The sequence below is a fragment of the Rhinoraja longicauda genome, chromosome 6, assembly GCF_053455715.1.
Source record: "Rhinoraja longicauda isolate Sanriku21f chromosome 6, sRhiLon1.1, whole genome shotgun sequence".
Lineage (NCBI taxonomy): Eukaryota > Metazoa > Chordata > Chondrichthyes > Rajiformes > Arhynchobatidae > Rhinoraja > Rhinoraja longicauda.
This window is the reverse complement of record NC_135958.1, coordinates 55,639,019-55,665,115: the sequence shown is the minus strand read 5'-3', so window position 1 is coordinate 55,665,115 and position 26,097 is coordinate 55,639,019. Positions and strand designations below refer to the sequence as shown.

General features: G+C 42.3%; 1 protein-coding gene across 2 annotated transcripts in view; it reads left to right on the top strand.

Annotated features, from left to right (window-relative positions):
* Window positions 1-7,672, top strand: part of cfap52 (cilia and flagella associated protein 52) — a 55,143-nt gene extending 47,471 nt beyond the window's left edge. The window contains exons 13-14 of one of the 2 annotated variants that reach the window (XM_078400998.1): window positions 2,725-2,836; window positions 7,116-7,672. In XM_078400998.1, coding sequence (XP_078257124.1) covers window positions 2,725-2,836; window positions 7,116-7,291 — 288 coding nt within the window. In that variant the 3' untranslated portion in view covers window positions 7,292-7,672. Of the gene's footprint in view, window positions 1-851; window positions 931-2,724; window positions 2,837-7,115 lie in introns of those variants that run through there. The other variant, XM_078400999.1, reaches the window with a different exon arrangement.
* Window positions 7,673-26,097: the final 18,425 nt, after the last annotated feature.

Here is a 26,097-nt window from a genome sequence, read left to right as displayed (position 1 = left end):
AATGGAGGAATAGACTCGATGGACCGAATGGCCTAATTCTGCTGGTAAGACCTATGAACTCACATAAGGCGATCACATCTGAAATATTGTGCACTTGGCTGATTGCCCTACTTAACGGAACTCTATACTTGTGACAGAGAGAGTGCAGAGAAGGTTCTATGGAAAGGGACTGAGCAGACTGTGCCTGGAATCTCCTGAGGTTCGAAGAATGAATGATAATCTCATTGAAAAGTTTGTAAATACTCAAAGGAACTAGACAGGTGGTTGCAGAGATGATGTTTCCATTGACTGGAATGTTTATAAACAGGGGCTACTGTTTTAAATATAAGCAGGGGCTACTGCCTTAAATTAAGGGATTAGCCATTGCAGACTGAGATAAAAAGAAATTTGTTCAGCCAGAAGTCTGAGAATCCTTTGAATTTTCTACTCAAGGAGGCTGAGAGGCTACATTACCAAGTCTGTTCCAAGCGAGACATCAATAAAATATTGGATATTAAGGGATGTAGAGATAGAGATGGAAGTGGCACTGGGGTAAAGGATCATCCATATTGGCGGCATATTGGTGGCAAGCAACTTCTGCAGTTATGGAGGGAATATGCTTGAAGCATAATCAGTGGAGCGTTACAGCCTTACTTCTATGCACCCTTAAAAGCAGTCATCGGTATCATTTAATTCACAATTTATTTTGAAGAAATCCCGCAGGTTACATTTTTCTGTTAATTGCTTAAAATCCCCACCATTAATCTTCAGGGCCCTCCATACATTTAATTCATAACTTATGCATTTTACAAGAGCCTGCTCATGATGATTCTTTTGTTATGCCTGACTTATTTGAATTATCTGCTTCACAGAGCATTGTTCCCGATGTACTGGCATCGCGACATTACCTGCCTATAAATTTGAGATCAGAAATACGATTATAATTAATTGGTACGTCACTCAACAACCAATTTGGGAGAGATAATTTGGACACAGCAATGTTCTGTGCCCTGCAAAAGTAAATTTTATTCTAATCACAAAACTAAATCAATGGGTTTCAAATTTCGGAGAGCACTTTTAAAGTAATGGAATAAGAGCCGGATTGTGTCAGCTTTTTCTGCAGAAATTCAACTGCCCCTGATGTATGTCGGTTCTACTTCAGAACTCTTTTTTTTGGGGCGACACAGTGGCGCAGTGGTAGAGTTGCTGCCTTACAGCGTCAGGGACCCAGGTTCGATCGTGACCTTGGGTGCTATCAGTACAGAGTTTGTACGTTCTCCCTGTGACAGCGTGGGTTTTTCTCTGGGTGCACCGGTTTCCTCCCACAATCTAAAGACGCATAGGTTTGTAGGTTAATTGGCTTTTGTAAATTGTCCTTAGTATGTAGGATAGTGCAAGTGCATAAGGATAGTGCAAGTGCATAAGGATTGCTGGTCAACGCAGACTCGGTGGGCCAAAGGGTTGTTTTCTGCGCAGTGATGCAGCGGTAGAGTTGCTGCCTCAGAGCGCCAGAAACACGTTCAATCCTGACTAAGGGGACTGCCTGTACGAAGTTTATACGTTTTTTCTGGGTACTCAGGTTTCCCCCCACATCCAAAGATGTATAGGTTTGTAGATTAATTGTAAATTGTCCCTAGTGTGAAGGATAGTGCTTGTGTACGGGGTGATCGGTGATCTGGTCGATGCGGACACGGTGGGCCGAAGAGCCTGTTTCCATGCTGCATCTCCAAGGCTAAAGTGTAATGGTTCATAGGTTAACCAACCTCTGTAAAATTGCCCTTAGGGTGTAGGGAGTGAATGCAAAAGTTGGATTATGGTCGGCATGGACTCAGTGCGCCGAAGGGCCTGTTTCCATGCTGTATCTGTAAACAGAACTAAACCTACCCAAACAATTCCCCTCAGAACTGGTGAGCACCTCAGGAACCTGCCTGAAATTCTTTCCAGTCCCCTCCTTACAACACACACACGAAACACCATGATAACAACCCTTGAAATCATTCTGATTTTGGTGAAGGATGCTGATCATTGCTATATAGATGTTTGAGGTAACAGTCATAATACAAGCCAGGCATCTGTTAAAAAAATTGGCAAAGAAAGAAACAAATTGGAAAAGTACAGACAAATGCAAGATGGTAAGTGATATAAAAATATCAAAGCAGTGTTTCAAATTAAACCATGACAGAAGTTCAAAGAGGCAATGTTTAAGTGAGAAAGGCACAGTCTTTTATCCCCATCATCTCTGTGGAATGGAAGTATTTCATGTACCTTGGGCTTTGAAATGATTTTAGGACTAAGATAAAGTTATTTGGCATCCTACTTTTCCATTTTCCCAGACTTTGCATTTCATCCTATCACTTGCAGGGACGTAGTTTGATAAAAACTTTCAATGCAAATTCAATTATACTTCCTAATCTTATTTAGTTTAGTTCAGTTTATTACTGTCATGTGTAAAAAGCTCTGTTTGTGTGTTATCCAGTCAGCAGGAAGACTATACATGATTACAATCAAGCCATTCACAGTGTACAGTTGCAGGATAAAGGGAATAACGTGCCAGTACAGTCCGATTAAAGGGTTACATGATTACACTCAAGCCACCCACAGAGCTGATATTTTAATGAAAACATGGTGTTTTGTGGAAAAAAATACCATTCCTCGCTATCTGCAAGTGTTAATTGCTGTTGAAACAAAATGATACCGAAAAGAATGGCAATTATGTAACTTTTGCAATTTTGTTTGTATTTTAAGATTGGGTATTGGGAAGTATTTGATGGATCAGTTATCAGAGAGCTCGAAGGCTCTTTATCCGGTTCTGTTAATGGAATGGACATCAATGCAAGTGGTGATTTCTTCGTAACTGGTAAGAAAAATCCAAGACTGATGCTTGCCTGCAAATATTCATCCATTAAATGATATTTTTACCATAGAATAATCCTACAAAAAAGTTCATAAAGTTTTCTAAATGTTAGCTTACAATTTCTCAGGGATTGTTTTGTTTTTCTAGATAGATAGGAACATTTCCTGTTAAAAATTCTATTGTTTTATAGGAGTGTCACTGAGTATTGTGAGCAGTTTTTTGGGCCCCTTATCTGAGGAGGGATGTGCTGGGGAGGGTCCAGATAAGGTTTACAAGAATGATTCCAGGAATTATTAGGTTAACTTATAGTGAGCGTTTGAAGGCACTTGGCCTGTACTCACTGCAGTTTAGAAGAATGAGGGAGGACCTCATTGAAACTTACCGAATAGTGAAAGGCCTGGATAAGAGTGAAGATGGAGAGGATGTTTCCACTAGCGTGAGAATCTATGAGCAGAGGCCAAAGCCTCAGAATAAAAGGATGTACCTTTAGAAAGGAGATGAGGGGGATGGCGTAGTAGACTTGATGGGCCGAATGGCCTAATTCAACTCCTATAACTTATGAACATGATCAATGTGTAAACGTTATCCATACTGTCAAGTTATTTAGATAGTCATTTATCAGAACTTGGGGATCAATGGCAAGACTAACATTTATTGGCCATCTCTAATTGCCCTTCAGGAGGAGGTGATAATCTGCTGCCTTATGCTTGCCAGGATTTAGAGTCATAGACCCCTACAACACAGAAACAAACATTTGGCCCACCATGTCCAAGCTGACCATCAAATACCTATCCATACTGATCACCTTTACCAGAACTTGGACCATTGCCTTTTACACTGTGGCTATTCAAGTACTTATCTTGATACTATTAAGTGTTGTGAGAGTACTTGCTTCCATGAACTTCTTGGGAAGGGTTTTTCCAAGGAAGGATGACTTGGAGGGGAATCTACAGGTGATGGTGTTCTGGTACCCCTGTGGTTTTTATCCTTCTTGGTGGTGGAGCTCATAGGTTTGAGATGCTGTTGGAATAATATGGGCAAGTAACTTTGGTGCATTTTGACAATATACTTGACAATACATCCATATGAAGGTACAAATTAAGAGCAGGAGCAGGCTACTTTGCTCCACCATGCGATAACATCACAGCTGATCTGTTTGCCACCTCAACTCTGCATTCCTGTCTACCTGAGGCACCTTTCATCCCTTGCTTATCACGTATCTCTCCCTCTCCCTTAAAAATAGCTGGAGGTGGAGCTAATTCTGGAGCTTAGTTCTGTCCCCTTACGCTCTGATGTAGTTATTTCTTGGTATTATGTGGAGTGAATCAAATTGAAGACTGGCTTCTTGTGATGGTGGTGACTTCAGGATGAAGATTTGCCCACTTGATACTTCTAGCTCCACAAGATTGACTTTAGAGATACAGCATGGAGACAAGCCCTTCAGCCCATCAAGTTGGTGTCAACCAGCGATCACCAGCACTATCCTCCACACACGAGGGACAATTTACAAATTACAGAGGCCAATTAACCTACAAGCCTGTATGTCTTTGGAGTGTGGGAGTAAACTGGAGCACCCGGAGAAAACCCATGCAGTCACAGAGGGAACGTACAAACTCTGTACAGACAGCACCTGTTGTCAGGATCAAACCTGGGTCTCTGGTGCTTTAAGGCCACAACTCTACCACTGCACCATTGTTGTGGCGCAAATGCTTTACCCTATTATGTAGCACTTACATGAGCTATGATGTTTTTCAGACTGTAATGTTAGCATTTGTGAAAGAAATTCTTAGTGATTTACATCTAGATTATTTCTCCAAAAAGAAAGCAATCTCTGTCCTGAACATGTGATTATTTCTCAATTTACTTTTATTTTAAGAAAATTCATATATAGTCTCCCAGTACACGTACATTATATTTTAATGCTAGTATAAAGCAGATAAACATCTTAAAACAACAGTATAAAGCTAAAACTACAGAATTGGACAGGGATCCATATATATATATATATTAAAGCATTGGATTGATTAAAATTTTGGGGTGCAATTTTTTGTGCTTTAATTTTGTACTGGGAGGTCTATTATCCATTGATTACATTGGTAGATACCAGGAATATGCGAGATATTCATTAGTTCCCAAAGCTTTATCCTGGATCTGCCGCTCAATCTAGTATTCATGAAGACACAACCTCTACTGTACAATACTGCTGTAGTGTCGATTAACAAAGAAGCTTAAATTGATATTTTAAGCTTCTTAAAATTATTTCTGTGTACAAACAAGAATACAGAACATTTTATAGGTTTAGTCTAAATTATTCAATACATCAAGTGATGTAATTGTCATGCAATATGTTCAGTTAGAAATTATTGTTGCTGTACTTTCTATAGTCATAGCGCATGGAAACAGGCCGTTTGGCCCAACACGTCCATACCTATCAAAATACCCCATCTACATTCCTCCAACCAGCCTGCATTTGGCCCATCAATACACTAAAACTCGTTTGTTTGTTTGTTTGTTCCTGAACTACAGCCAAAACGGTACACGATAGTGTGACAATTTTAGGCCCACCTTACTCACCGTCGTCCCTTTGGTGCTAATGGAAGAAGTTTCACTGAAATCGGTGTTATATTTTTTTAATTGTTCACATTTTAAAGTTTAAATCTATCTCCTAGGTTGGATGGGGGATGGGGAGGAGGGAGGATAAGGGAGGTTGAGGGGGATGGGGAGGGGGAGGGGGGGAGGAGAGGGTGCTGCACCATTGCAGGAGAGGTTTGGGCCCAACGGGTCCACTTGGTCTAGTATTCCTCTAAACCTGTCCTATCCATGTACCTGTCGAAATATTCCTGTGTTCGAATAATTTGAAAGCAAGCTGATGAACCAGTGTGCAGATCCATCTCGGCCGTCTCCAACAAAGGGAGTACTGCAGGTCTCTCTCATTGTTTCCCTCGCTGTCCTTGTTCCCTCCTTGAAGCCCTCCCCAGACATCCCTCTCATTGTTGCATCTGCTCCACCAGCTTCCCCAGCTGGATGGCAATGTTTGGAATCCATGAACTCAAAAACAGAGATGAGAGACCACGTTTAAAATGGAAATCATCTAAAATGGAAACACAATCTTACTGAAATTTAATCCTGTATATAACTGCAAATTTAGTAGATTTCGCCCTTTGTTCAAGTAATACTGTGTAAAAAAATGAATTGATCTGCTCAGATAGATATCTATTCTGTTTTTTTAAAATATCCCTTTGTACAATCTCCTTTCAACCTTGCAGTGTAGAGCATTGTACCCCAAAGAGGAATATAATCTGCGAGGTAAAAAGACCAGGCTGATTCCTATCTGCTTTGATGGTCAGCCTGGCTAGTTTCCTCTTTGTTTAAAGCATGATACCCTTTTTTTTTGTAAGCTCCCTAATTACCTGAATAAAACGTGAAACTCTCTGGGGAATTACTTGCAACAGCTCACTGCTTGATACTGCATTGCTACTTTTCTTTTGATTTAGTTTCTCATTTAATTATCGTTAATAAGCTTCTGCTGATAGAGTATAGCATTAAGAGGACTACAATGGCCCATAATATGAACATGCTAATGCGGTGGGATAAATTAGTTGTTCCATTATTGATACTTGCACTTTACCGCGGCAGAGACCCGGGTTCGATCCTGACTACGGGTGTTGTCTGTACGGAATTTGTACGTTCTTCCCGTGACCGCGTGGGTTTCACCTAGGTGCTCTGGTTTCCTCCCACACTACAACGACGTACAGGTTTGTAGGTTAATTGGCTTTGGTGAAATTGTAAATTGTCCCTAGTGTGTAGGATAATGCAAGTGTACGGGGATCGTTGGTCAGTGCGGACTCGTGGGCCAAAGAGCTTGTTTCTGTGCTGCATCTCTAAACTCATCTTAACTACTCAAGTGTATTTGGCTAAAAACCTGACTTTGCTTATATTTTGTCAGAGAGTGGTGAATCTGTGAAATTCATTGCCACAGAAGGCTGTGGAGGCCAAGTCAATGGAAATTTTTAAGGCGGAGATTGACCGATTCTTGATTAGTATGTGTGTCAGGGGTAATGGGGAGAAGGCAGGAGAATGGGGTTGAGAGGGAAAGATAGATCAGCCATGATTGAATGGCAGAGTAGACTTGATGGGCCGAATGGCCTAATTCCAGTCCTGGAACTTATGAACCTATTCTCAGTGTTTTAAAAATTGCTTCCAAAATATATTTCTAATTTTATGACAATGTTTACATTTACCTACTCACTATATGGTTGCATCCAAATCTGTTTTAAATCAGGAGGTGAAGACAAATTGATTAAATTCTGGGCGTACAATGAAGGTGAGGTGACATATATTGGAATAGGTCACAGTGGGACCATCAACCATCTTAGGATCTGTCCTGGTGCGAAACACATTATCAGTGTTAGTTCAGATGGAGCTATTCTACGATGGAGATATCCTCATGCAGACTAATTCTCAACTCACTTCATGACAAATGACCAGACTACTTCAAATTTCAGACGATAAATTCCATGAAAATTCTTCTCTGGATTTCAGCGAGACAACTTCCAATAACTCTTCTCCCAAAGCATCTAATTCCTTGAGAAATTAATTAACATTTTCTGTACCTTTTTTATTTAATATTAATGTTGTAATTTTGAAGAAATCCTCTTCACAAACAATGCAATTGTAAATGTCCTGAAAGTGAAAACATTAAAAAACATATATATTTCCATACAAATAGGAAAGTAATTAATGTTTGCTTCAATAACTTGTGATTTTATATTATAAACCAATTTCCATGTTGCTCTGCACTAACTTTTATAGAAGGATTTTCTACTGCTGGTATCTTGATGTAGCTATAATCTTAAATGATCCATAATTTTTATTACAATCCAATTTATGAAAGAAATAAAATAAAATTTAACATCATTGTATTTGGTATCCTTAAACAATAACTTTTATGTAAGTAATGTTAATTGTGGGGAAGATTTTCAGTGTACTGCATTCAATTAATTTCAAACCTATTATAAAATGGATTTATGAAGTACCGACACCAAGGAAATTTATACTTGTGCAGTTATTGCTTTCTTATAGTGTAAGAAAATAACTGCAAATGCTGGTACAAATCGAAGGTATTTATTTCACAAAATGCTGGAGTAACTCAGCAGGTCAGGCAGCATCTCAGGAGAGAAGGAATGGGTGACGTTTCGGGTCGAGACCCTTCTTCAGACTGATGTCAGGGGGGCGGGACAAAGGAAGGATATAGGTGGAGACAGGAAGATAGAGGGAGAACTGGGAAGGGGGAGGGGAAGAGAGGGACAGAGGAACTATCTAAAGTTGGAGAAGTCAATGCAAGCTGCCCAAGCGAAATATGAGGTGCTGTTCCTCCAATTTCCGGTGGGCCTCACTATGGCACTGGAGGAGGCCCATGACAGAAAGGTCAGACTGGGACTGGGAGGGGGAGTTGAAGTGCTCAGCCACCGGGAGATCAGGTTGGTTAAGGCGGACTGAGCGAAGGTGTTGAGCGAAACGAGCCTGCGTTTGGTTTCGCCGATGTAAAGAAGTTGACATCTCGAGCAGCGGATACAATAGATGATACGTTAGCTTGTATTGATCCGTGACCCAGAAATTTCAATTAACACTGGCTAAAGTGATTTGGTTCATTATGTTACAATTGATCTAACTATTTGAGTTCACTTCAGGATGGATGAGTTGCTGTGTACCCAAAAAAGCCTCATTGGAAAATGGAAAAAAAACATTGAACAGCAGCAGGAAATGCAACTCACTTATGGCCTCGACTTTGAAATTTTCAACTAACTGTAATGGAATAACAGCCTCAAGTAAATGTTGGTGTGTGTTTAGTAACTGGATATATTAAATAACTCAAAGGCTTTTAAACATATCCACATGCATAGCTCATTTCAGTTATATAACAATACCACTTAAAACGGTAGATTCTTTAAGGTGAGGTGGGAAAGATAATTAATAGGAACCCAAGGGGAAACTTTTTTACACAAATGGTGGTGGGTTTATGAAACGAGCTGCCGGAGGAGGTAGTGGAGACAGGTACTGGCACAACGTTTAAGAAACATTTAAACAGGTACATGGATATGACAGGTTTAGAGTGATATTGGCCACATTTGCTGGGACTAGTGTAGACAATAGACAATAGACAATAGACAATAGGTGCAGGAGTAGGCCATTCAGCCCTTCGAGCCAGCACCGCCATTCAATGCGATCATGGCTGATCACTCTCAATCAGTACCCCGTTCCTGCCTTCTCCCCATACCCCCTCACTCCGCTATCCTTAAGAGCTCTATCCAGCTCTCTTTTGAAAGCATCCAACGAACTGGCCTCCACTGCCTTCTGAGGCAGAGAATTCCACACCTTCACCACTCTCTGACTGAAAAAGTTTTTCCTCATCTCCGTTCTAAATGGCCTACCCCTTATTCTTAAACTGTGGCCCCTTGTTCTGGACTCCCCCAACATTGGGAACATGTTTCCTGCCTCTAATGTGTCCAATCCCCTAATTATCTTATATGTTTCAATAAGATCCCCCCTCATCCTTCTAAATTCCAGTGTATACAAGCCCAATCGCTCCAGCCTTTCAACATACGACAGTCCCGCCATTCCGGGAATTAACCTAGTGAACCTACGCTGCACGCCCTCCATAGCAAGAATATCCTTCCTCAAATTTGGAGACCAAAACTGCACACAGTACTCCAGGTGCGGTCTCACCAGGGCCCGGTACAACTGTAGAAGGACCTCTTTGCTCCTATACTCAACTCCTCTTGTTACGAAGGCCAACATTCCATTGGCTTTCTTCACTGCCTGCTGTACCTGCATGCTTCCTTTCATTGACTGATGCACTAGGACACCCAGATCTCGTTGAACTCCCCCTCCTCCTAACTTGACACCATTCAGATAATAATCTGCCTTTCTATTCTTACTTCCAAAGTGAATAACCTCACACTTATCTACATTAAACTGCATCTGCCATGTATCCGCCCACTCACACAACCTGTCCAGTGTAGATTGGGCATGTTGGTCAGCATGGACAAGTTGGGCTGAAGGGCCTGTTTCCACGCTCTATGGCTCTGACCATACCGGTAAGAAGAAACTGCAGATGCTGGTTTACACCGAAGAAAGACACAAAGTGCTGGAGTGACTCAACGGGTCAGGCAGCATCTCTGAAGAAAAGGAATGGGTAACGTTTTGGGTCGAAACCCTTCAGGCTGAGAGTCAGGGAGGGGGAAACTAAAGGTATGGGAAGGTACAGAACAAACATCGATGACTCAGGAAAGGTAGAGCCCACAATGGCCCATTGGTGGTTGGGCACGAGGTGATAATGAAGGAATACAAACGTGGTGAAATTAGCAAGAGGACTAGGGTGGGGGAGGGACAGAAAGAAATAGAATGCATTACTATACTTTGTCGTTAAGCATAAGTATTGTCTGTACATCCATTTTGTGCATCAAAAATATCTATAATCCATTTTCAATGGTTCAATGGTGCTTTATCATCACATGTACAGTGAAATTCTTTTTTTTCTTGCATGCAATTCAGTAAAGATCTTCAGGCATCATTGTTCAAATGTTATGGCACAAAGAGAAAAGACACGTATCGCAATGAAACAATTGCATTAAAATGTACATAATTTTGTCAGATATATACTCTCTAATTCTCGAGTGCAAAGATGCCGCTGGGCCTTTTCCTTTCTGGAGACACGTACTGGTGAAAACAATGGTTGTTTTGCTCCACCTGATACGGTGAGATGTGATTTATTATAATTATGCTGCCAATACCTCTGCAGTATTTTAAGGGGGTATTGTGGCTTAAAGTTCAATGACTGGATGCTTCATTTCACAAAAATAACAAGGAACTGTGGATGCATCTGAATTCAGTATAAATGTAATAGTGGCCAGGAGTACGTTTTAGCCTGCTCCTTAGAAAATATACATGCAAAATGATGGGGGAACTTAATTAACCAAAAGTCTAGTAAACACCCAACTTTTATTTTTAATGGGAATTCTTGCTTCCAGTCTTCCAGTATATTTGGTGAATTACTGTGGCAGTACGTTTCCATTGGGGATGTTTAAAATTTGTTCCCTCACACACCTTGTACCTTGCCTGAAGTAGTTTGGAAATGCTACAAAAGCACATTCCTTTGCGTACGTTTCTACATAAATGTTTCATAGAGATCTCTGGCATATGATCCAGGAGGATTTGCAACAAAAATACGTGATACTCTGGCTGCTGGGACAATTTGGCACATGGGACAGCACAATGGCTCAGCAGTAGAGTTGCTGGCTCACTGCACCAGAGACCCAGGTTCGATTCTGACTACAAGTGCTGTCTGTACGGAGTTTGTACGTTCTCCCCGTGACACCATGGGTTTTCTCCGGGTGCTCCGGTTTCCTCCCACATCCCAAATATGTACAGGTTCGCAGGTTAATTGGCTTTGGGAAATTGTCCCTAGTGTGTAGGATAGTCCTAGTGTTCTGGGCGATTGCAGGTCGGTGTGGACTCGATGGGCCGAAGGACGTGTTTCCACACTATATCTCTAAACTAAACTAAACTAATTCAGGACGGATAATTGCCATTGTTTTCCACAATCACTTTTAACATAAATTCTATGTGACAGGACAAGAATCTAATTGTAAACTGCTCTGTTATCAGAATGGCGACATTCACAGGTGTTGTGAGCTCTTTACCATAATAAATTCATTTTTGCAGCTTGATTAAGCACTGAACAGATGATGATGGTTGTTCCCTTCAGAAATATTAATCATTAAAAAATATTCTGGTTGTATAATGATATGGAGAAGAACATCTAATATTTCAACCAGACAGAAGGTCCTCTCAAATTTAATTAAGTCCATCCTTATTTGCTAAGATCTCCACCGTCTGTGACCATCTGCAACTAATCGTCGAGTAAAGTTTGGGAGGTGAGGCGCAAAGATTATAAAATTCAACAAAATTTTGCATCTTGTTTTAGACTTTAGACGTGTGGAAACAGGCCCTTCGGCCCAACGAGTCCATGCAGATCAGTAAGTACACTACCACTGTCCTAAACTCTAGAGAGTATTCACAATTTTACCTAAGCCAATTAATTTACAAACTTGCACATCTTTGGGATATGGGAAGAAACCGATGCACCCGAAGAAAACCCACCGGTCTCAGAGAGAACAAACAAACCCCGTACAAACAGCACGGATGGTCAGGATCAAACCCGGGCGCTGTAAGGCAGCAACTCTACCACTGTGCTGCCCAAAGTGACCCCATATTTTGAGGACATTTATTAATAGGTCTTGGGTCCTGGTTTAAAAGCTGCTGTACAGCCACTGTTGCATGTTAATACAAAATAAACTTGCATTTATTTAATACATGCATTAAATACATGCATATTAACTAAATCCAATTATATATTAAAAACAAAAATAAATGAATGCAATTAATAGGCATTTTTGTTTCACCCAATTAGCATGTCTGATTTGTGATGCTCCTTATTTTTCAGTGAATAATTCTAATTAAGAGATATTTTAGAAAACTATGTCTTAGAAATTCATCTACACATCAGAAAAAATGCATTGAAAATGAGGCAAATTTGGTCCGTTATACACAATTTATACACATTTCATACATATTTTAGGAATGCAAGAATGGCAGCTGTTAATGTATGTTGATTGTTGTGTGAGATTCTCTCGTCCTCTAGCGCTGCTTTATTTGGCATCCAGCTCATCCTAAAGAGGCCAGAAGTAATGCAGTGCTCAGTATTAGCCATCGATAAGACTCCGCCTCATCGGTCTGAACAGTGACAACTGGTCACAGATGAACGTTGCTGGAGGCTGACAAGGGGTCCATTTAAAGGACCAATGCACTGGTCCATTCACTGTCAGACTGCATACTATACATGATCACAGCCTACTGTGTATGCTGCTGTCACTCAACGCTGACCTTCCATCTTCAAAAGGACTTGCTTAGAATGTCCATTTGTCTAGAACTAAAACACTTTATTCATGGATGTCATGGGAATGCAGCGCATCTCTCCCAAGCACCACAGGCACCTACAGGATCTCATTCAAGACGGCATAGTAAGGCTCGATGTAGAGTTGAGAGATACAGTGCGGAAACAGGCCCTTCGGCCCACCGAGTCCGCGCCGACCAGTGATCCCCATACACTAGCACTATCCTACACACTAGGGACAGTTTACAATTTTTACCAAAGCCAATTAATCTACAAACCTGTACGTCTTTGGATTGTTGGAGGAAACCAGAGCTCCCAGAGAAAATCCACACGGTCATGGACTCTTATTCACTCAAGCTTCATAAAGATAAAGAAGGGTGAGGAACTCCATAAGCTCGGCAACAGCAGCCCTTTGCCCCACTTCTCTGGAGAGTAAACCTTTCTCAGGGTCCTGTAGATGTTTGTTCCAAAAAAGATGATCGTAATCCCTTTAGCATTATTCCCTGTCAACCCATTCATTCACAAATAACACACACTCAATTTAGTAAAGTTCTACAAATACAATAAATTCTTGACACATTACATTTATACTGTGAATGATTTCAATAAATGATTTGAACCACCCACTCCCCAGGTATTTACCCCTGCAACCACAGGAGATGCAACACCTGTCCGTATACCTGCTTCCTCGACTCCATCCATGGACTCCGACAGTCCATCCAGATGAGACAGAGTCTCTGACTTCATCTTCTGCATCCAGTGCTTCCAATGTGGGCTCCCGTACATCGGCGAGACAAAGCATAGATTCGGCGACCATTTCACTCAACACAGTTCTAGTGATGGACCAGGCAATGTCTACCACTCCCTGTCATCTCCTTGCCTCCTGGGCGTTCGATTTTCCATGAAGCAACCAGTCAATACAATCTCCACTGGTAGAAGGACACCTGTGGAAGTTCTTCAGTGGTCTCAGTGAGTCCGCTTCAACCACTCTCGCAGATACAGATACCCATTACAGATACTTGCTACCTACTGTGAAAAGAAGGTCCCCCTCATCTGACTCTGCATGGAAGCAGGCCCATCTCATCCAGTCTGACCAGTGACCACCCTCTGTAATAATCCCACCTTGCAGCACTTGGTCTGTGGCCTTCCAGGCCTAAGTGATTCAAATGCTCATCTAATTTAGACACTAAAAGAGTCACAGAGTCAAACAGCGTGGAAGCAGGCCCTTTGGCCCAACTTGCCCATGCCGATCAAGGTGCTCCCTCTACACTAATCCCATCTGCCATCTTTACCCTTTACCCTCAATCTATGTCCTGTAATTTTGATCGTCTCTGATAAGGAAAAGATTTTCCTGCATTCTACCCTATCTATATCACTCATATTTTTATAAACTTCATAGAGTCATAGAAAGATACAGTGTGGGAACAGGCCCTTCGGCCCAACTTGCCCACTCCAACCAACATGTCCCAGCTACACTAGTCCCACCTGCCAGCATTTGGTCCATATCCCTCCAAACCTATCCTATCCATGTACCTGTCTAACTGTTTTTTAAATGTGGGGATAGTCCCTGCCTCAACTACCTCCTCTGGCAGCTTGTTCCATACACCCACCACCCTTTGTGTGAAAATATTACGCCTCAGATTCCTATTAAATCTTTTCCCCTTCACCTTAAACCTATGTCCTCTGGTCCTCGATTCACTTGCTCTGAACAAGAGACTGTGCATCTTCTCAATCTATTCCTCTCATGATCTTATACACTTCTATAAGATCACCGCTCATCCTCCTGCACTCCAAGGAATAGAGTCCTAGCCTACCCAACCTCTGCCTGTAGCTCAGACCCTCTAGTCCTGACAACATCCTCATAAATCTTCTCTGCACTTGCACCCCTAGAGCCCTCTGCTCTACAACACCACCCAGAGCCTACCGTTCAATGTGTAGGTCCTACCCATGTTAGACTTTCCAAAATGCAACATCTCACATTTATCTGCATTAAATTCTATCAACCATTCCTCAGCCCACCTGGCCAATTGATGAAGACCCTGCTGCAATTTTTCACAACCATCTTCACTGTCTGCAAAACCACCCACTTTTGTATCATCTGTAAACTTGCTAATCTTGCCGTATATGTTCTCATCCATGTCTGAAGAAGGGTCTCGACCCAAAATGTCACCCATTCCATCTCTCCAGTGATGCTGCCTGTCCCGCTGAGTTACTCCAGCTTTTTGTGTCTATCTTCGGTTTAAACCAGCATCTGCAGTTCCTTCTTACACATGTCTCTTCAGTCATGTCCCTTCTGAATCTCCTCCACTTCAGAGAGAATAGAGCTAGCCTCCCCAATCTCTCCTCGTTACTGAAATGTTCCATTCAAGGCCACGTCATGGTGAATCCCCTCTGCACTCTGCCCGGTTCCTTCACACTCTTTCTCTTGCATGGCGACCAGAACTGCAGGCAGTACTCCATTTGAGGTGTGACCAAAGTTTTAAAAATTGGAGCACTACCTCCCTCGTCATGCAGGAACGGGGTACTGATTCTGGATGATCAGCCATGAAACCATCAGCTGGCTTGAAGGGTGGAATGGCCTTCTCCTGCACCTATTTTCTATGTTTCTATGTTTCTATGACATGCCCTGACTAATGATGACCTGTAGCCCATATGTCTTCCTAACCATGTCCCCTGCCTGTATTTTTACCTTCAAGAATCTAACGACTCTACTCCAAGGTCCCTTTATTCCTCAGTAGATTTAAATTTATTATTATCACGTGGATTGGAAAGGATTAGAAGGATATGGGCCAAAAGCAGGGAAATGGGAACGGCTTAGATGCAGCATCTTGGTCGGCATGGACGACTTGGTTCACATGAGTTCAACGGATTGCGAGAAAAGGCTGTAAACCATGTAACATCAATTTCAGCATTTCTATGCATTGAAATGCTTATCAGCAGAGTAACACCAGGATTGATACTGAATGGTCTGAAATGTCTTTCTTGAAAATAGAGATGCATTCTCCAAATCTTGTTTTTCACTCATTTCCTTGCAGCATGAAGGCTTTGCATATTAGTCAACGATTGATGCAAGTTTTGCAACTAAACTGTTTGATCCTGTTCTCTGATGTGGATGGCCATATTGTATCGCCACAGCTTTTTCTGTTCATTGTTATTTTACTTCTAATGGCTCCGCAGTGCCCTCTGCTGGGAGGTGGACACATGGCAATGGTTCAACAACGATGATCGTACGTAGTTCCTTGAAGGTAAAAAGTGCTCGTGTCAAGAGTCAAGATTGTGTTTATTGTCTCAAACGGAACAGTAAAATTCTCACTTGCAGCAGCACAACAGAATATGTAAACATAGTACTCTGTAAACAATATATTAAAACAAAAAAAGTTATATATATATATATAAAACATTATGTTATATATATATATATATATATAATATATATTATATATTATGCCGAAAACATTATGACCACTGACAAGCGAAGTGAATAACACTGTGTAGGAAAATAACTGCAGATGCTGGTACAAATCGAAGGTATCACAAAATGCTGGAGTAACTCAGCAGGTCAGGCAGCATCTCTGAAGAGAAGGAGTGAATAACATTGATTATCTTGTTACAATGGCACAAGGGGTGGGGTATATTAGGCAGCAAGTGAACAGTCAGTTCTTGAAGTTGAGGTGTTGGATGCAGGAGAAATGGGCGGGGGTAAAGACCTGAGCGACTTTGACAAGGGGCCAAATTGTTATGGCCAGACGACTGGGTCAGAGCATCTCTGAGACGGCAAGGCTTGTGGGGTGCTCCCGGTCAGCAGTGGTGAGTACCTACCGACAGTGGTCCGAGGAGGGACAAACCACAAACCGGCGACAGGGTGTTGGGCGCCCAAGGCTCATCGATGCGCGAGGGCAACAAAGGCTATCCCGTCTGGTCCGAACCGACAGAAGGTCTACAGCAGCACAAATCACAGAAAATTTTAATGGTGGTCACGGGAGGCATGTGTCACAATACGCAGTGCATCACACCCTGCTGTTTATGGGCTGCACACAGAGGACCAACAGCATATTAAGCAGGTCATAATGTTTTGGCTCATCAGGTCATAATGTTTTGGCTGATCGATGTATACACACACATACACACACACACACACACACACACACACACACACACGCATATATATATGGAAAGGAACTGCAGATGCTGGTTTACACGGAAGATAGACACAAAATGCTGGAATAACCCAACGGGTCAGGCAGCATCTCTGGAGAAAAGGAATAGGTGATGCTTTGGGTCGAGACTCTTCTTCAGTCCCAAAACATCACCTATTCCTTTTCTCCAGAGATGCTGCCTGACTTGCTGAGTTACTTCAGCACACACACAAGCACACAACATGCACACGCACACACACACACACACACACACACACACACACACACACACACACACATATGCATACACACATATACATACACAAAACAAACAATAATAGTGCAAAAGACAAAACTAATGCCCCTGTGTCTATGTAGTTCAGAGCTTATTTGGAGGTTGTAATGTTTAATAACCTGATGGCTGTAGGGACTCAGTGGGTCAGGTAGCATCTTTGGAGAACATGGATAGGTGACGGCCCTTCTTCAGACTGATTCGTGACATGACCGTGCCTGGATGTGCTAACTTGTTCAAACAGCTTGCCTGCTGCTGTTGACTATCAAGGCACACTCAGGTCACAGTTCAAAGCACAACTTTCACTTGTGAAACCAAGTCCCACCCATTCGACAGAAGGAGAGAAAGATAAAGATTTTCTAAGTTATAAAAAAAGGATACCATCTAAGGGATCTATAGGAAGCGCTGCCTCAAAAAGGCAGCCAGCATCAAGAACCCACACCACCCTGGCTGGCCACACTCTCATTTCACTGCTGCCATCAGGAGGAAAGTTTACCTCCAGTTTCAAGAACAGCTTCTTCCCAACAACCATCAGGCTCTTGAACACTGCAAACACTGACCTGAAATGTCACCTATTCCTTTTCTCCAGGGATGCTGTCTGACCCGTTGAGTTACTCCAGCATTTTGTGTCTAACTATGAACTACAAACTATCTTAGTTGCAGTCGGGACTTTGGTCTTTTGTACTAATATTGCTTTTTATTAGATTTATTGAACTTTTTTTGTTTATTATGTTATCTGTAAGCTATAGTTTCATTGTTCTGTTTCAGAACATATGACAATTAAACACTCTTGACTCTTGGTTCTTACGACTTCTAATGAAATACATCCGATTTAGTATACATTAGCTATATGGTTACAAATATATATACCCCCTGCTTTAAATTTTATAGTCGGCCCTCAGATTCCTGTGAACTTATCCCCTCTGTTGCTGTAACCTCTTAGACCTATCGTAGTTGTGTCTCTTTCCTTGATGTACAATATTTAACCTTAATTCGACATATCATAATTAAAACTTCAAAAACAATTTGATCACATTATTCTGCTAAGCTATATGAGATCACAATGTAAGGCGGCACTAACAGGAGATGGTTCTTTAATTCTGTGGGAACTTACTTAACTTTTACATTCTTATTCATGATGTGTGCTGTCAAGTACATCCCTAAGTATCGGAAGTAATTTTAATGAGTAGTCGTTTTGTGTCTCTAATTCAGATCAGTGCCATTTTTTTGATAATTATCTTCATGAGCCATGTAGAATAATCTGTTGCAACGTCTCTCTGCTCTTGCCTTCTGAAGTATTTCTTACCAGTGAGTAGCTCGGTTCCAGCTTTTCATCTGTACTCGAGTCCTGAGAATGATTAGCTAATGAGTATAAAATTGAATTATCTGTTGATACAATCATTACCCTGAGGTGCTTCAATGATCTTGTCATCTGTATTGTGTATGCTAATCCAACTTCCATCCACTCTCTGATCCAGCTAGTTCCTTCGTTAAAACAATCATCTATTCTTGGATAAATGTATTTGGCGAAAAGAACTAAAGAACCTCCGCAAAAGATAAATCTCCAGATTTTAGACTTTACTTTAGACGTTAGAGATACACTGTGGATCCAGACCTTTCAGCCCACTGAGTCTGCGCCGACCAGCGACCAACCCGTATACTGACGCTATCCTACACACTTGGGGCTATTTACAATTTTACGCAAGTCAATGAACCTTTGGAATGTGGGAGGAAACCGGAGCTCCCAGAGAAAACCCACACGGTCACAGGGAGAACGTACAAATTCCGTACGGACAGCACCCGTAGGCAGGATCGAACCCTGGTCCCTGGCACTGTCAAGTCAAGTCAAGTCAATTTATTTGTATAGCACATTTAAAAACAACCCACGTTGACCAAAGTGCTGCACATCTGACCAGGAAAAGAAAAGAAACATACAGTGGCAGGCAGCCAAACACAACGGCGCGGCCATCTTGAACAAAATGTTAATTCAATCACCCACAGTCCAACAACAAAAGCATTAAATAAGCATCAAAATTACACCCCCAAAAAACCCCCAAAAACACAGTCCAACAATAATAGCACTAAACAGGCACCCAACTTACCCAACCCCAAAAACCCCCAAAACACAGTCCAACAATAAAAGCATTAAATAGGCATTCAAATCACACAACCCCAAAACCCCCAAAAACACAGTCCAACAATAAAAGCGCTAAACAGGCATTCAAATTACACAACCCCAAAACCCCCAAAAACACAGTCCAACAATAAAAGCATCAAACAGGCACTCAAACCACCCAACCCTAAAAACACACAAAAAAAGAAACATCCATCAAAGAAACATCCATCACAGTGAGTCTCCTCCAGTCCTCTCCTCACTGTGATGGAAGGCCACAATGTCTTTCCCTTCTCCCGCTGTCCTCGCCCGCAGCCAGGTTGTTGTGGTTGCAGGCCGCACCGGACGGTCCACAGCGGGCCAAGCCCAAGGCGCGTCGCAACTCTACTGCTGGGCCACTGTGCTGCCCAATTTAAAGACCATTGCAGCTTTTTTGAACATGTCCTAAAAGATTGCACCGTGACTTTATATCGACAAGTCAGGCACATTCTTTTAATGTGCTTGTAGAAACAAAGATCTGCAGATGCTGGCTTATGCCAAAGAAAGAAACAAAGTGCTGGAACAACTCAGCGGATCAGGCAGCATCACTGGAGTAAAAGGATGGGTGACGTTTCAGGTCGAGACCCTTCTTCAGACTGGGTTCAGACCGGTCTGGAGACGGGTCTCCACCTAAAACATCACCTGTCCTTTTTCTCCAGAGGTGTTGCCTGACCCGCAGAGTTACTCCAGCACTTTGTGTCTTTGTCTACACAGGATGCTTTATTTACAAAGGTACCAAAAGCAGCAGCTGTACTCCCCCCTGGTCTAAAGCTGAAGTCCACAGAAAGATCTTATATTAAGATTCATGGCCTGGTAGGACTTCCATCTCGTTTATTTTGCGTAATTAATTCTGCTTGGGTTATCTTTGCTCTGAGAAGGAAAGTTATTCAAAGGATCCCTTGTTAACATTTGAAGGAAGTAATCATTTGGAACATTAAACTCTGATTCAGCTCTAATTGCATCTTCTATAGTTTTCATCTCTTGTCCAACAGTTTCACCACTAACATGTTCTCTTATTATATTCTTTGCTTCCATCAGATTGCCCTGTGGCCTAAGATCATTCTTTTAATGTGTTTATTTCTTAATTATTACTAATGGATTCCCTTTCACTTTCTCTTGAGGTTCTATTTTAGTTTATTCATATGAATCTTTCCATTGGTTGTAAATAACTGCACTAAACTGGAAGGATTTTGAACTTATGTCATGTAATGTGCGATTGGCCATATACTGCTGCTTCATCATTACTAACATAGACATGGGGCACGATGGCACAGCGGTAGTATTGCTGCCTTACAGCACCAGAGACTGAATCAGGGTCTCGACCCGAAATGTCACCCATTCCTTCTCTCCAGAGATGCTGCCTGCCCCGCTGAGTTACTCCAGCTTTTCGTGTCTAACCTGGGTTGAGATGCTGGTTTACACCAAAGATAGACACACAATGCTGGAGAAACTCAGCGGGTCAGGCAGCATCTCTGGAGAGAAGGAATAGGTGATGTTTCGGGTCGAGACCCCTCTTCAGACTGAGAGTCAAGGGAGAGGGAAACTAGAGGTATGAAAAGGTACCGAACAAATCAGTACCAGCACTGATAATAATAATAATAATAATAATATTCATTTATTGTCATTGCAACGAGTACAACGAAATTAAAAAATAGCCAATCCTGACGGTGCGTACAAACATATATGCAATAAATGCAAAAACAAATAAATACATAAATACAATTAAATACAATTATATTAAGTACAAGATTTTTTAACGGTGTTGCCTAGTGCAAAGGTAGTGTTCAGTTCTCGTATGGCCCTGGGGTAAAAACTGTTCTTAAGTCTGTTTGTTCGGGATTTGATCGACCTGAAACGTCGACCAGAGGGCAGATGAACAAACAGACGGTGGCCGGGGTGGGATGGATCTTTTATTATTTTGCCTGCTCTACTGAGGCAGCGTAGGCTGAACAGGTGCTCCAGGGAGGGCAGTGAGCAGCCGATGATCTTCTGGGCCGTCGTGATGACCCTCTGAAGGGCCTTCCTGTCCTTTTCTGAGCAGCTGGCATACCATGTGGTTATACAGTATGCCAGCACACTCTCGATGGAGCAGCGATAGAAGGACAACATGAGCTTCTCCTGCAGGTTGGTTTTCCTGAGGATCCTCAAGAAGTGGAGTCTCTGCTGTGCCTTCTTTACTGTGGTGATGGTGTTGGTAGACCAGGTAAGATCCTCTGCGATGTGCGTACCCAGGAACCTGAAAGCTGGTACCCTTTCCACACAGACCCCATTGATGTAGAGTGGGTCGTAGTCTACACTGGTTTTTCTAAAGTCAATTATAAGTTCCTTTGTTTTGGAGGAGTTCAGGACCAGATTGTTCACTGAACACCATGCTGCCAGCCTTTGGATTTCATCCCTATAGGCTGTCTCATCTCCTTCTGAGATGAGTCCAACCACAGTCGTGTCATCCGCGAACTTGATGATGGTGTTGGTGGGATGGGTGGGGGCGCAGTCGTGAGTGTAGAGGGAGTAAAGGATGGGGCTCAACACACAGCCCTGTGGTGAGCCGGTGCTCAGTGTAATGGTGGAGGAGAGGTGAGGGCCTATTTTGACGGACCCACAAGCCCACAATGATCCGTTGTTCATTTGTTATCAACCACCAAGATTTACCTCATTGCAATAACTGTTTTTCCTGATTCGAAATCCTCCTTAGCAATTGTATTTTATTACACAGTATACTCTGATTATTGTCATGTGAATGATTAGACAGTTTGCATGAAATTCCTTCATTTCATATTTTAGTGGAGGCATAAATCTTATTATTTTAAATAGGTCTGTATCCATAAAAAACCTTGTAAAATTTTGGAAACAATATCAATCTGCATTAACTTCATGCATTTAATGTTAAAAAGGTAATCTTACATGACTCACAAGATATGATATTGAGCAGTAATTAAATGCCGAGGAACTAATTGACTGTAGTCAAAAAAATGAAATTTGTGTTAGATTTGCAGACTCCCAAGCTGATATTTAGTTGGAGAGTCTTGCAGCACGGAAACAGACCCTTCAGCCCGTCTTGTCCATGCTAACCAAGATCCCCACCTAAGATAATCCCATTTGCCTGCATTTGGTCCGTATCCCACTAAACATTTCTCATCCAAATACCTGTCCAAGTGTCTATTAAATTCTGTTATTGCAGTATCCCGAAAACTCTTCTCTGGTAGTTTGTTCCATACACCCACCACCTCTGGACAAAACCTTACGGTACTTGGCTGCCTTGTGGCCAGTATCATTGATCAACTTTTCCCCAGTTTACCATAGCTCTTCTAAGATGATCTGAGAGAGTTTGGACTGATCTCAATGATTCAATGATTCAAAGATACTTTATTGTTACCTACCTTGATACAGTTTTTTTTTTTCGTTTTGCATACAAACTGGTAAAATCATACTATAGATAAGCAGAACCATAGATAAGTGCAAAAAGAGCAATGATTGTAGTGTCAGAATAGTAGATTGCACCGTGGCAGTACACAAAGAGTCGCCACCTTTCTGGTGCCAACTTGCTTCCACGCCAAAGATAGACACAAAGTGCTGAAGTAACTCAGTGGGTCAGGCAGCATCTCTGAAGACAAAGGATGGGTGGCATTTCGGGTCGGAACCCTTCTTCAGACTCAGTTCTGTGGGCTACGCCATGGCTAATGTGAGATCGGCAAGCATTGTTTCGGGTGGAGTCAGAGGTGCTCGATGTGGTGGATAGGTTTGGCATTTCTTCCACCGTTTCCTCCTTGGCTTCTGTGGGCTCCCCAGAGACTTATGGCCTTCCTAGTTGCTCTCCCCCCCCCCTTATCATTGCTCAAGGCTCAGAGATGGCCACATTTTAGTGTGGGAGTGACTCCTGTAGATCCCTTCGAGGGTGAGGAGGTCAGTACTAGTGTTAGACCTCTGAAGCTGCATTTTCCAGGACCTCAATGTGGACCTTTCTTGCCCAGAGGTAATGTGGTGCAGCAGAAGCTGGTTGTTTGTGGTCCTTTGTTCTACAGATGTTTCATGCAAGCTTCATCCTCTTGTCTGCTCCAATGAATGATGAGACAATGACTTGAGCTTGGCCCTTAAGTGTTCACATAATCAATCGTCATCAGTCTTTGCAGCTCAGTGACTGAAGTTGGAGTGACCTTGGTTTTGGAGAGGAGTCACGGAGTCATACAGCACGGAAACAGGCCTTTTGGCCCAAGTTGTCCATGCCTACCAAGATGCCTCATCTAAGCTCGTCCAATTTGCCTGCATTCGGCCCATATCCCCCAAAACCTTTCCTGTCCATGTACCTGTCCAAGTGTTTTTTTTATATGCTATTATACTAATATATTATGTTATTCTTCTATCTGCCTCAACTATATCCTCTGGCACCTCATTCCATATACCCACCACCCTCTGAGTGGAAACATCACCTCCCAGGTTCCAATTAAATCTTGCCCCTCTCACCTGAAACCTATATCCCCTTGTTTTTTTATTCTCCTAGCCTAGATAAAAAGACGTGGAGTCGATGGATATTGAATAATCTCCCTTTTATGCAGGGGCAGCATGGTGGCGCAGTGATAGAATTGCTGCCTTACAGCGCCGGAGACCCGAGTTCGATCCTGTCTAAGGGTGCTGTCTGTACGGAGTTTGCACGATCTCCCCGTGACCGCGTGGGTTTTCTCCAGGAGCTCTGACTTTCTCCCACATCCCAAAGACGTGTGTAGGTTAATTGGCCCTCTGTAAATTATTCCTCGTGTGTAGGATTGAACTGGTGCACGCGTGATAGCTGGTTGGCGCGGACCTGGTGGGCTGAAAGGTCTGTTTCCGCGCTGTATCTCTAAAACTAAAACTAAAACTGAAAACTTATCCTGTTTTTTTGGTTCATTCCAGTGAGAAGCATATTGGAGATTCAGTGATGAGAAAAAATTAAAAAGCGAGTGGAGGCCAATATGCTGTCTTGCAGTGTTGGATCCTTTGGTCACATGTGATTAGCCTCATGGCTAGTGTGCAGTAGATGTTTTTTCATGCTTCGTTTAGGTAAAAGGGGGAGATGTGTTTGGCAGCAACTGAAATATCCAGTAGTAAAAGGCTTGACTAAAAAACTGAAGAGTTACATCCAGCAGGGCAGCAGCAGAATTGCTGCCTTACAGTGCCTGAAACCCGGGTTCGATCCTGACCACAGGAGCTGTCTGTACAGAGTTTGTACATTCTCCCTGTGACCTGCTTTGGTTTTCTCTGGGATATCCGCTTCCCACTCTCCAAAGACTGTGTAGGGTTTGTAGGTCAATTGACTTGGTATAATTGTAAATTGTCCCCTAGTGTGTGTAGGATAGTGTTAGTGTGTGGGGATCGCTGGTCGGCGCAGACTCAGTGGGCCAATGGGGCCTGTTTTCACACTGTATCTCTAAACTAAACTAAACTGAATGATACCAGGAGTAAATTGAGATTTATTTACCAGCACTATAACTTTTGGGAATATTGTGTGGAATATGAAACTTGAAATAGTTGCTCTGACGCATTTGCAACCTGAGACCGAGCCACCTCGATCTTTGTATTGTGCTTCCTTATGAGTTCAGCAGCAGTAACGAGGATTACATGGCATTCACTTCAACTGGTAAATCTAACTATCAGCCATGCTAGTAGTAACAGCTTACACAAAGCAATGATAAGAGTGGAAGAATTGCCATCTCCGGATTAAAGCAACCTTAGGAAATCTCTTCCATGTTTCACTGACAAGACACTATTGTGAAATAAGTAACATAAAACAAATATTCTCCGTCCACTTCTAGTAATTTCAGAGTTCAGCTGCAGTTTTTAATGGGTGGAATAAAGTTTGCAGATACAAGGAAAATGGAATACCTTTGACTAATAATTTTTCTATTGAATCTTCACAGCAGCCTTTGCTAACAATGGTAAACCTGCCAAAGTACACTCATTTGGAGTGAAGATTTTTTATTGGTGGCTGAAGAAGGGTTCCAACCCGAAACATCACCTATTTCAGAGATGCTGCCTGATCCGCTGAGTTACTCCTGCAATTTTTTAGATTTAGAGATACAGCGCGGAAACAGGCCCTTCGGCCCACCGAGTCCGCGCCGCCCAGCGATCCCCGCACACTAACACTATCCTACACACACTAGGGACAATTTTTACATTTACCGGGGGAGAACGTACAAACTCCGTACAGACAGCGCCCGTAGTCAGGATCGAACCTGAGTCTCCGGCGCTGCATTCGCTGTAAGGCAGCAGCTCTACCGCTGCGCCACCGTGCCGCACATTTGTGCCAATCTTCGGAGTGGTTCGTTCCATCAATACCCAACATTTATCTTTACTCTTGTGCCCAAACCTTTGCCTACAATGGCAACTCACCACTTGCCTGCCTGATTTCCTGTTGTATATCTGTTTGTTATTTGTCAACTTAAAGGAAATGTTGCTTGGGCACAGTGTGAGTGAGTCCTGGGCACTTCAAAATGCTGCAGTGCTATTATTCAAATTAATATTACTGGTAGTGCTGACCATTGCATTAATATATTAAATGCCAATTAAAATTGTCCGGTTTCTGGAAAACTAATTAATCATTGAGGAATGTGGTGATGTCAGTACGCGGAAGGAACATATGATTGCATAGAAATTGAATCACATATAATTTGGTTTTCGGAGTGTAATGTGATGCAAAATCAATCTTAATTAATGTGAGTGTCATTTCATGTCAGAACCTTTGCAAAATTGGACTGAGCC